General features: G+C 40.0%; 1 protein-coding gene across 4 annotated transcripts in view; it reads left to right on the top strand.

Annotated features, from left to right (window-relative positions):
* The window catches only part of GOLIM4 (golgi integral membrane protein 4), a 78862-nt gene that overhangs the window by 42438 nt on the left and 23751 nt on the right, over positions 1-12673 (top strand). For 2 of the 4 annotated variants that reach the window (XM_027061478.2, XM_027061477.2), the window contains exons 2-7: positions 2738-2812; positions 4141-4190; positions 5959-6012; positions 7345-7495; positions 11398-11480; positions 12053-12136. In XM_027061478.2, the coding sequence (XP_026917279.1) occupies positions 2738-2812; positions 4141-4190; positions 5959-6012; positions 7345-7495; positions 11398-11480; positions 12053-12136 (497 nt within the window). The remainder of the gene's footprint in view (positions 1-2737; positions 2813-4140; positions 4191-5958; positions 6013-7344; positions 7496-11397; positions 11481-12052; positions 12137-12673) is intronic. The other 2 variants (XM_027061480.2, XM_027061479.2) reach the window with 1 other exon arrangement.

A 12673-nucleotide genomic window follows, 5' to 3' on the forward strand; every position in this document is an offset into this window, starting at 1 on the left:
GTGCAGGGCTCGAACTCACAAACCGTGTGTGAGATTGTGACCTGAGCTGAAATCAGTAGTCAGATGGTTAACTGACTGAGCCACCCAGGTGTCCCAAGATTTTTTTTAAGTTATTTTTATTTATCTTTGAGAGAGAGAGAGAGTATGTGTGCATGCAAATGGGGGAGGGGCAGAGAGGGGTAGAGAAGGACTCTCAAGTAGGTTCCATGCTGTCAGTGCAGAGCCTGATGTGCGGCTCAGTCTCACAAACCCTGAGATTGTGACCTGGTCCAAGGTCAAGAGTGAGACATTTAACTGACCGAGCTACCCAGGTGTCCTGCAACCAAGCTTTTTGGAGTACAGCTTCCTTTACCCCAAGTTCATGCCCCTGTGCTTTTGTCCCTGTGATGTCTTCCAGAAGTGCCTTTCTCCCTCGGGGTCCTTTTCTGTCAAACTGCTTTTCATTCTCAAAGCCAGCCAAGAGATCACCTCTTCTCACCTCTGAGAAGTCTTCTCTTACCTTTCTCGCATCCAGAGCTCATCCTTGTCTTTCCTTGGGCTTCACTATATTTTTATTGCGCTAAATGTATTTAGCTCCGTTTTTAAATTTTTATTTATTTATTTATTTTTGAGCGAGCGAAAAAGAGTGTGAGCAGGGGAAGGGGCAGAGAGAGAGGGAGACACAGAATCCGAAGCAGGCTCCAGGCTCCGAGCTGTCAGCACAGAGCCTGAGGCAGGGCTCAAACTCAAGAACCACAAGATCATGACCTGTAGCTCTAATTATTTAAAAATTACCTAACCTGTCTACTGTGTTAGACTTGAGCTGCTTGTAGCCAGGCCTATGTCTATCTATTCATTTTTCATTTCTACTCATGATGTGGTTCCAGTTACATGGTAGGGACTCAATGGATGCAGAGCTGTATTGGATTCCTTTATAAGAATAGCACTGGGGTGGGCGAGGAAGGGTCATCTGGCAGGGAATAGAACTCCAGGCAGAGGAAAAGACTGGAGCAGGGATGGTTGCTATGACTTGTGTGAGGCTGAGGCTGAGGGGCAAGTTGAGATTGGGGCATACACGCTGCCAGGGCATGACGTGATGCCAGTTTGGATGGTGGCAGGAATTCTCAGAGCAGTGCACAGAGATGGCAGCAGACGTGTGAGTAGAGGTCGGGGCTGTGGTAGTTGCAGAGGGAGAGAAACTTCCTTGGAAGTGGAAGGTTTATATGGGATGACAAGATGAGAGATGCAGTGTGGGGAGGCGGTGGAGGACCCAGGAGGCGATGGGCAAGTTGGAGGGAGGACAGCAGGAGCTGCCAACTGGCAGCTGTGACACTGGGGAAAGGGCGGGAGGGACAGGGCATTCACTTCAAGCGCAAGGGGTTATTATGTCAGGTGTGGGGGAGGGGAGTTGCTGTGACCGCAGCCCTTTTGGATGTGTCCAATAGTGTCGGGCAGTTGTATGCACTGTACATGGTGAGTCTGTGATTGATGGTGAAATTGTATCTTAGACAGCCAAGGGAAGCTAGGGACTGGCACGGGAACCAAATAACAGGTTTGGCTTTCCTTGGCAAGGAATGAGATCACATGGGACCATAATGCTGCACAAATAGGATGCAAAGTGTATGTCAGAAATTCAGGTTTTGCCCTTTCCCCCCTTCTTTGCCTGTACAAACCACTCTGCGAGGCTGGGCTTTCTGTCCCAGAAGGAAATCTGAAACTTGGATACTTCTCAACTTCTCTCAGATTAAAAGAAAAAAAAAATTTTTTTTTAGTAACTTTTAGCCGGAAACACAGTCTTGGTCTACTAAGTATTATGTCTGGTCTAGTCCATTTGCATACATTTTATTGTATAAATAAAATATCGACTTTATCATCTTATTCATTCAAAGGTAAAGCTCCTCCCATTCTTCCCATTTGATGTAGAAGTGAAGACTGAGGTGGGAAAGAGAGAGTCCTGATGGGCCTCTCCTCCCTCTTTTCCCCTACCACATCTGTTCTTCCTCTCTACTCACCAGGCAATGCTGGCTGCTTCAGAGAAGACTGGGTAGGTAGGGATAATCAAGCACAGGAAAGTCTTAAAGCATGGCATTGGTTTGCCATTGGCTTCTCCCCATGGCAGATGTAAACCTGACGTTTATAGGTTCTGTTTAGAGTCCCTGCCCCCTTCATTTCTATGACTCTCCCCTGTGTTTTCCTTGCTGTGGGGGAATACGCCTTCTCTTTTAGGCCAGTGGGGTGCTGAGGTTTCCTTACTGGTCTGGACAGCCTTAGCTCACATTCAGATCATGTGGACTTGCCAGTATTTATGGGATATGTAGGTGGAGAAACCTGAAGTCTTTGGAAGATGCTGTGCTAATACCTAAGAGAGAGGCAGGAACTAGAAATATACATGTGGGGCTAACAGCTGTGCAAATGGTGGTGAAAGTCAGGAGAGTGGACACCTCTGGCCTGTAAGAGACATGGAACCTCAGAGATTCTCGTATTTGAGAAGCAGGATAAGGAGCTGGCAAAGAAGGTGGATAGAAGCCTCTCTCAGAGTATTGTTTCTATAAAGGGGCAGGCTGTGCAGAAGTCAGCTCAGAATTATGTGTATTATTGTGTCTGTTTTACCCAGAATGTGGAACTTATAAATGCAGTCATTTTTATGTTAATTGTGAAGACCTTAAATTGTTTCCCGCCCCCCCATTTTGAAAATTGATGTTAATTTTACTTTAAAAGTTCTAATTCTTTGCAGATAAATTTTAACTTTTTTTTTCAGTTGTGTATGAACACAGATCAAGATTAGAGAAATCCTTGCAAAAGGAAAGACTTGAACATAAGAAAGCAAAGGAAGGTAAATATAAAATGCAATTTCTGTTCTGTATTTTTATCAAACTCCTCGTTGACATATCATGTACTTGCTTTACTATCTTTTTGCTAAGAAATTTCTCAGCTAAACCCTAAGTCAGTTTTATGGGTAGACTGAGAAAGTCAAGCAATATGTAATGCATTGTGCAGTTCAATAATTTCTGCTTAAGATTAGGTTCAGAATCTTTCATTCAGTTTATGCCACCTTGAGGTAGTTCATATTATTAGCTACACATACATCAGAAATAAACAGCTTTTCATGTGAATATTACACATATGTTACTTATACCAGAAACTTCTGTCCATAGATGTACAAGGAGTAACAGCTTGTGTTGTCCAGAATATGACAAATTTTATACATTCGTATACACATACATGCATACATTTAGACATATACATACATTTATAACATAATAAATTGATCTCATTGCATGATGTCTCTTTTTTTTGTATGGTGTCTTCTATGTTATGCACATATTTTATTTTAGGCTTTTATTGGCACAGCTGATGGGTTCAATTTGAGAAATTAGCATTTAGGATAGGCATTAGGCAATGCTATTGATTTTTATCAGAATTTTTCTAGAAAACATAGTCTTTGTACAGCTTGTGGTTTGAATTTATCCCCATTCTTCTTTTTATTTGTTTCCTTATGTTTTGTGAAATCTTATGAGGAAATATAAGTTAGGTATTCTGTCTGATTATGTTGGTATGGAGTAGAGGGAGGGAAAATGGGAGGGCAGTATGGGGTAGGATGTTTTACTGACCCTTGGATTAAGCCTGTTGGAAGAATACAAGTTTAACATCATTAAACTGCTCTGATAGGATTTGGATTCTCCTTGTCTTTAAATGCAGAGTGATTTTATAGAGCCATCTAGTGGATAATAAAGCTTTAAGAGCATAAAAGGTGGTTTCCAAGGCTTGATTTCTCTTTTCAAGTCCTGAATGGTTTTAGCATGCCATCTAGTGGATAGCAATAAATCATCTCTTGTCTTTAGGTGTGCCTCATTTTTTCTTTCTCCTTAATTTCAAGGAGAGTTCATCGCAGAATGCACAATCTAAGATCACTTCTAATTAATTGGTTATCATGTATATTTTGTTTATTTAAGATATATAGCTTTAAAATAAAGATGAAAATTATATGATAGTTATTTTCAATTCTCTCTAAAGCATTAAGAGGCAAAATAAACTGCGTTACTAAGCATGATTGTTTTTAAACCTAAAATATTTTTCACAAGTCTGAGTAAAGTTTGCCTTTGTTTAAAAATTCCATAATAAATTAACTTACACCTATTTTCTCCATTTTTTATTTTCTAGATTTTCTTGTTTATAAATTAGAAGCACAAGAAACACTAAATAAAGGAAGGGTATGTTTTGGGTTTTTTTCTTAATTATTTTATTTAATTATTTATTTAATTATTTCTTTAATTATTTGAGAGGGAAATATAGCAACAAAATCTTTTACAGTGTTGATCATTAGGACAGTAAGGCTGAAATATATATCTAGTATATATATACGTAATATATGCGAATATATATATATACGTGTATATATATACGTAGATATATATTTTGTATATATATACAAAATATATATCTACGTATATATACGTATAGTATATGTATAAATATATAAATATATTTAAATATAAATATAATTATATAAACATATAAATATATTTTTGATAAAGTGGGAGTAGCCTTAATGTTCAACAATAAATAAAAGATTATTCACTCATTTGTTCATTTGTAATCCTTTTCTAAGAGAATATATATGTGATGTATATTTTGCTTTGCCTTTGTACAGGGTTACTGTAACTTGCACAGATGTTACTGTGTAACATCTGGCCTAGGGTCAGCATTCAAATACATTTGTGGAAGGAAGGAATGATAGTGGCATTTAAAATTTTTTTTTTTAGTACACATTCACTGGAGAAAAGCAAGCTTTTCTCTTACTCTAAGAAAAACATATAACATTAGTTGAATGAAACGTCAGCATTCTGGGGTACTAAAACTGAGGAGAGTCAGGAGGCTGTCAGCTTTCAACAGGCCTTTTAAAAGGCCCAGCTAAGATTGCGTACTTTCTGTTGTGCATTTCAAAAGAGTTACTCTTACTTTACAAAGAAAGTTCGTTATGAAATAAAGCAATAGAGTAAACTTTAACTTTACAAAGAAAGTACGTTATGAAATGAAGCAATAAAATAAAGCAATAAAGTTTACTCTTTGACTTTACAAAGAAACTGCATTATGAAATAAAGCAATAAAGTGAAGTGATAGAGGAAAAATGCAGTTCATTTTGGAAATTGTAAAAAAAAAAAAAAAAAGAAAACCAGAAATGGCTGGGAGTGTACTTGTGCCGGAGATGGGGTGTAGTACGTCAGAAAGAACAGCACGGGGAGGGAGAATTGTCAGGCATCTTGTGCCCTGACTGCTTGTCGCTGTCCAGGACTGTGGAAATGTGTGAGGCCTGTGTGTAAAGATGTTCCCCTGGGACACAAATTGTACACTGCTGCCACATGGCTTGGGCTCAGGTTTCAGTCCTGGCTCTGCTACTAAACAAGTGTTTGCCCTCAGCTTGGAGTCCTTAGCCTTTCTCGGTTTCTCACTTGTGAAATGGGTAAAGTGACACATGGAGAATTCCTTACCCGCGGAAGCCCAGGGAAGGAAAGCACCTTTTCTCTTCCCTTCCTTAAGCCTTGCAGAGACTGTGAGGCCTGGTACAAGTTGGTTCATCCCCCCATCCCCTCAGAGCACCTGGCGTAGTGTATCAGCCACGCGCCATGCGCAGTGACTGTGTCTCAGGGCAAGGACCTTGTGCGTCTGAGCCTCGGTTCGTCTCAACTGGAGAGGGGAAGGGAAGTAAATCATTTCCAGGGGCCTGCCAGGGTGCTGTTTTATGACTTCATGTCTTACTGTGTCTTTACTAAAACGTAGCAAACTTTGAGGAACACTGAAACTTCTTCCTGCCGTTAAATAAAGAGACGGCCCCAGAGAAATCCTGGTTAGAGCATAGAATTCATCGTGGCTTATATAAGTGAAATAGATGGAATTGTTCTGTTAAGTGCTTTAAGCCATGTTTAGCAAGAGAGACAGATTCGTTATCTCTGTGTTAACCATTTTCTTTTCAATTTACAGCAAGATTCCAATAGTAGATACAGTGCGTTGAATGTGCAACATCAGATGTTGAAAGTGAGTAATTTAAAGTTGTTCTTCATGCGTGGATGAAAGAACTAAGTAACTTACAAGATCAAGGAAAGCTTATGGAAGGTTGATTTGTGTGGTAATACAGCACATTGTCATTTTTCACTAAAAATGACATAGAATTGTAATGTCCCCTCATCTTATCACCCAATTATAAACACACACACATACACACACACACAAAACCATTCAGCTTATTACACATTTTTTTTGGTGAAACAGTGTCTGGTCACCTGATTTTTAATTCTGTTCTTCTCTTTATCCTTTAAGGCTTTTTGTTTGTTTAATTTCTCACAGTGGTCTACCTTAGATATTTGCTTTCATCTTAGGCATGTTGGAGGCAGTAGAATTAAATGCCTCATTCATGTTACTAATATTTAATGTGTCCTTTTACTTGCTACAGGAACACAATTTATATTTAAAGCTTTTCCTTCCTTAATTCTTGGGTAAAACTATTGTGGGTCAAGACGACTTAAGAGAGAGAAAGAGAGAGAGGGAGGGAGGGTGGGGCGGGGGGAAGATTCATTATTTCTGTGAAGCTAGAAGAGAAGATTGGATCTCATGAAGCCTTCTGCACAGCAGGAAAACCATGTCAGGGTCTCCACCCCTTCCTTCAACCTCCCTCCCTCCCCGCCTGGCTTTTTATTTGGTATTGTCTTTCCTCCTGTGTCAGTAGAGTGAGTGCTTTTCATCGAAACCAGAACCTTTCCTGGATCAAGAAAGCAGTGCATGGATTAAAGCAGACCATCCTTTCATTAAGCATATGGAGATTGTAGCATTTACCTAGATTATGATTACAGTGTAGTGTTATAACTAGGAGTAAGGTAAATAAGATTTATTACTTCCCCCAAAGGGAAAAATATCACTTTTTTTTTCCCTTTTTCTTTAAACTGAGTTGCCAGGAAGGCTGAAAAGTAAGGAAGGGAAATAAAAAATGTTGCTGAGAAAACATTAGATTGAAAGTCTGGAATATCTGTGGAGGGATAATTTTTCCATTATCTTTACCTTGTCTCCGCAGCAATTTGAACCCCTGGGAATTTCCCCAAATCCTTCCCCCCGCCCCTTTCCATCTCCCATTGCTGACTTCTGACTTCTTGTTGTTTTACCGATGTTAAAAATTAAAGAGAAAATTATGTTTGGCCATGATCCCAAGCCACTGATCTGAAATGTAAGGGAAATGGAGGGGAACTGCCCAAATTAAAAGCAACCTGAGGAAGACAGAACCTGCTACTTCACCTGTTCTTTCTCCAGAGAGAAAGGCTATAGACTGTGGGATAATTTAGGGAATACACATCTCTGCTCAAGTTCTCATCTTTGCAGAGTCAACATGAGGAGCTGAAGAAACAGCACAGCGACTTGGAGGAGGAACATCGCAAGCAAGGAGAAGACTTCAGTAGGACGTTTAATGACCATAAGCAGAAATACCTGCAGCTGCAGCAAGAGAAAGAGCAAGAACTTTCTAAGCTAAAAGGTATTTGAAAGTCTAATTAGCCAGTTTATGTGGACATAACTGCTCATATTAATGTTTCTGTAAAACAGTAGAATTTTGTTTGTTGTTTTACATGGCGATTGATTCACACTTACCTGTGGTTACTTCTTTTTTTTTTTTTTTAAGTTTATTTATTTTGAGAGGAAGAGAAAGAGTGTGAGCCGGCGAGGGGCAGAGAGAGAGGGAGAGAGGATCCCAGGCAGGCTCTGTGCTATCAATGCAGAGCCTGAAGCAGGGCTCAGTCTCATGAACTGTGACATCATAACCTGGGCCGGGATCAAGAGTTGGACACTGAGCCACCCAGGCGCCCCCACATGTGGTTACTTCTTTGTAATGTTTCACATTTATCTTTATCTCTTTGTGTTTAATGTTTAGGGAAACAGAATACAATAGTGATTCTTAATTGTTTTTTTAACGTTTATTTATTTTTGAGAGACAGAGTGTGAGCGGGGCAGGGGCAGAGAGAGAGAGAGAGAGAGAGAGAGAGAGAGAGAGACACAGAATCCGAAGCAGGCTCCAGGCTCTGGGCTCTCAGCACAGAGCCCGATACGGGACTCACACTCATGAGCTGTGAGATCATGACCTGAGTTGAAGTTGAACGCTCAACCGACTGAGCCACCCAGGCGCCCTAGAATACTTAGTGGTTCTTGGTGGGGCGCGTTGGTCTCATTGGGTAAGATAGTTCTCTTTGTATGTGTATTGCAAGATATTTAGCATCTCTGACCCCTATCCACAAAATGCCAGCAATGCTGCATGGTCATTGTGATGATCAGAATTGCCCCGTGCATTTCCTAGTCTCCAAGGGGCCGAAAAGATTACCTGTTGATTGCTAGCAGTAGCTCTGAAAAGCTCAGGCCCCAGAGTCAGAGTGCCCTGGTGAATTTTGGCCTCTTCAGTTACTAGTTACATGACCATGGACAGGCTGTATAATCACCACACACCTCATTGCCGTTGTCTGTAGAACTGGGGTATTCATAACAAGTTATCAACCTCCTAGGGTTCGTGTGAGGATTAAATGATTTATGTACAGCACCTAGAACAGTTACTGACACACAATCAGCATCAGCATGAAGCATTTTCATACTAATATGAAGCAATATGTGTCACTTCTCTGAGTACATGTAAATTCTTAAAAGGGGAAATATTCTACAATCAGCTCTTCAGATGCTAAATAAGTTTGGAGTGCGAGAGTTGGTGTAAAAAGGCACATAATGCTTGCAAAAACAATGGTGAAATCCAAGGAAGGCCTGTGGCCCAGTTAATTATACTGTACCAAACAATATTTTGATTTTATATAAGATATCATCATAGAGGGAAGCTGAGTGATGGATACTTTGGACCTCTGTGTACTTTTTTTTTTGCAATGTTTTGTCTGTAAGTATTTCAAAATAATAAGTTACAGCAAAAAGGCACATGGGAATTAGGTAGCCATAGAAGCCGTTTACAAGGAGTTCAGGTGGTCTTGAGAGAGGGGCCAGGTGTCAGCAGATGATACCCAAAAGGTGTAGACTGGCAGGGGCGTTAGCTTGTTGGTGATATGGCAGATGGTGGGGGTCATTAAGATAACAGAGAAAAGTCTTCTCAGAGGTAATATAAATCATGTTTTCTTGTGTCTACTCTGTATTCCTTTCTTTGAAATAAAGCTCATGTAGAGTAGAGTTTTAACAAATTAAATACAGAAGTGATAAATCAGAACCATGGCAAAGAGAAGGACACATGTATGTGAATTCTGTGTACTAAGATAACGCAAGCCTTGTAACCTGGTCTCAACTTGCTGGCAGCCAGGACAGAAAAGGAAATGCAGTAAGTGATAGGGTTCTCATCATCAGAAAGAGAGAGTATACCTACACTGTGTGTTGAGCAAGGGAGGGAGAAACAGAGAGTAAGAGAAGGAGGTGAGAGAGAATGGTACGTATTTGTGGTATCAATTAATTTTTGGAAGAAATTTCACAGAGGCCTTGAACAGTCGGGTGTGAAGATGCCTTTGATGACACTTTTATGAGCAGTTTTTACATCAGCACTTTTGTGTGATTATGATTCCTGGATAAAAGCTTTAGATAGTAAGTTAAAGCATACTGTGATAGATGCAGATTAGTGGCAACTAAGGTGAATAATCCAGGCAGTCTGTGGTAGTTTAATGTGATACCAGAAGGGAATTTAGGATCCTGGGGAGATGAGCTGGGAGCATATAAGTTTAAGTAAGTATTCTTTTTGTTATTGTTAAAATAATAGCTGGCACTCAGCAAATGTTTACCATGTGCCGGTACCAGGTGAAACTCTTCATGCGATTATTTTTATTTAATTCTCATAACAACCTGTAAGTTAGGCATTGTGTTTAGCCTAATTTAACAAATGAAGGCACTGAGGCTTAATAAAATTAAATAACTCAATACAGTTAAAGTACAGAGGCAACTGCCTTAAGTTTATAATCCAAAACTCCTTTATAAGCAAGTGGGTTGGGTGTTGTGTGTGTGCATGCATGTAGGCGTGTATATGCATGTTTGCATGTGCATGTGTGTATGCGTGTGTGTCTACTGAAGCCCCCATCCAGCCAACAACACATTTAGGGTGTCCTTGGATTGCCAGTGGTGTCCTGTTTTGACCTTTGAGTCGAAATCCTTCCCACCCTGTTCTTGATCTCTGCCCTAAACCCAATCACCAGTCCAAAGCTCAGGGGGTTAGGCAGGGACTATATAGGAGTAAAAGTGGACAGAAAATGTGGTGAGAGATGGTGATGGGCACTTTCTTCAGCGCTGGGTGCCACGCTGCAGAGTTAGGGTTTTGTCTGCCACTCGGGTGGTTTGCCCAGCAATGTGCAGACTTAACAGCTGCTGTCTCAGCGTTGTTATTAACAGCATCCCCTTTCACTTTCAAAGGTACCTCCCATGGAAAAATGAATTATATTGTCATCCTGTCACCATTCAACTTCTGCTGAGTATTGTCACATGAGATTTGGCCTCATGTTGCCAAATATTAGTAGACCCAGATTCTTGATTTTTGAGGGGTGACAACTGTTCAAATGTGGAACACTCTGCATAGGTCAACACTGCAGGGGCCAAAAAAAAAAAAAAAAAAGAGAAAAAAAAAAAGAAAAAACTCATGTGAGTTAGATTCAGCCCTGGAGCTAACAGTTCATAGCATCTAATGCCCAGATATAGTGAAAGTGAGAAAATCACCAGGAGGGTAAGAGAGCTGGGCCTGGAATCTTTAAGTCACTGAAGCTGTTCCCTGAACAGTAGGCTTGAGATTGGAGAGATTACAGGACTTTACTTGGACAGCCACAGTCTCACATTATAGCCCTGGAGAAAACTGTCCTTTCGTTATTGGTGGGAGAATTTGCATCAGTCAAGAACTCAATGGTAGGGGAAAGAAAATATATGTAGAATTTTTCAACAGGTAAGTGGGATTTTTCTCTGTCTCTTATTTCTTGAGTTGCCTTTGTAATTGAAATACCCTTTGGGGTCTGTGGAAATTATTCATGCTATAGAAGGAGGATTTGTACTTTTTGATAACTTTCTTTTTAATTTGTGGAGAGACTCAAATCTTATACTGTTCCTGCCCATTACATTTTATTCCTAAGGACTTGCCTAGTAACAGAAATACGTCATTTTTTTAACTACTGAGTAATTACAACTCCTTAACTTCTACACTGTGTAGCTTCTTTAAAAGTATTTAAACTATCAAACCAGATTGTTTTGGAATGTCCGGCTGAACCCATGCCACATCCCCAAATGATATAATTTTGGTTGATTTGGCCTATTATACTATCAAAGTTAAAAACAAATCCTAAAAATAGTTATGTGAAGTTTCAGATATGAAACTAATGGAATCAAAAGCCAGAAAAATCTCAAGGCTTTAGGCACTATTTTCTTTTTCAAAAATAGAAACCGTGTACAATTTGAGAGAAGAGAATAGACAACTAAGGAAAGCGCACCAAGACATGCACACACAGCTTCAAGACGTCAAGGTAAAACAGAACTGAGCATTTGACTGTTTACTATTGGCCTGCTTTACTTTGCAGAATGTCTTTAGATGTTATTCCCTAATTGACCTGCATTACAAATCCACATTGTTGTTTTGGGCTTTGCGCAAACTGGAGTGTGCCCAGTACTTTTATCACTTCTGCATCGTGACCTAAAGGATGGTCTGAAAATGCATTTTCGTTCGTACTGAGATGATTCTTTTGCTAGATGGTTGCATTTTAATAAGCTTTGTGTTTCCCAAGTTTTATTAATAATGAGATGTTCCTTTGATTTTGATTTCATCGTGATTATGATATTGATACCACACTTGATCTTAGCCAAAAGGCCGAGAAGCGATTAGTGATTATGACGTTGAGGTAGCAAGCACATTGTCGGTTTCAGAATACTACATTCGTAGAATCTTCTCTCTACGATGATTTTTGAACTTAGCAAATGCTATGAGAACAACAAGCAGCCAGGCAGGCAAGCTGCGTGTGGGTGCCCATTCCGCTGTCAGCCAAAGCAGAAGTTGTCTTAGAATGTTAAATGTCAACATGTAAAATTCTTTTTTGTGTAGCAACAGCATAAGAATTTACTCTCCGAGCACGAACAACTTGTAGTGACTTTGGAAGACCACAAGAGTGCACTAGCTGCTGCGCAGGTTAGCAGGGTAGCAGCCTCTATTGGTTCTTGTTACAGTCTGCTTAACCTTTCCAAATTCCTTATGCATGTAGTCTCTCACAAGCCAATCTTCAGTAAGTTCCTTAGGACAGAGCTCTCCTGATCCTGAGGATCCTGCATGCTTTCAAAATTCAATCAAGAGAATATTAAATAAGCCTTTGATGATGATGATGATGATGATGATGATGATTTTTTGCACTGGTAGTGTGGTACCTATGACTATCTCTACTCTCCAGCAGCCCCTACATGCAGTGGTCTAATACTTGTTTAAACTACAGAAATCATCCCTTGTATCTGGTCTTCTGCCGCTCTCCGCCCTTTTGATGACTCTTCCTGTGGGATCTATAGGATTTTATGATGGTAGCTACCTAAATAAATAATTGTCAGACTTTTTCTTCCATCCTTCCCTCCCTCACTTCTGCTTTCCAGCCTGCAGACACTCCTTTTAGGACTAGGCTTATGAATTGTTGGTCAAATTAACAGGAAATAAGAGATCTCATGTCAGTGGAGAAGGAAA

Source organism: Acinonyx jubatus, chromosome C2 (assembly GCF_027475565.1).
Source record: "Acinonyx jubatus isolate Ajub_Pintada_27869175 chromosome C2, VMU_Ajub_asm_v1.0, whole genome shotgun sequence".
Classification (NCBI taxonomy): domain Eukaryota; kingdom Metazoa; phylum Chordata; class Mammalia; order Carnivora; family Felidae; genus Acinonyx; species Acinonyx jubatus.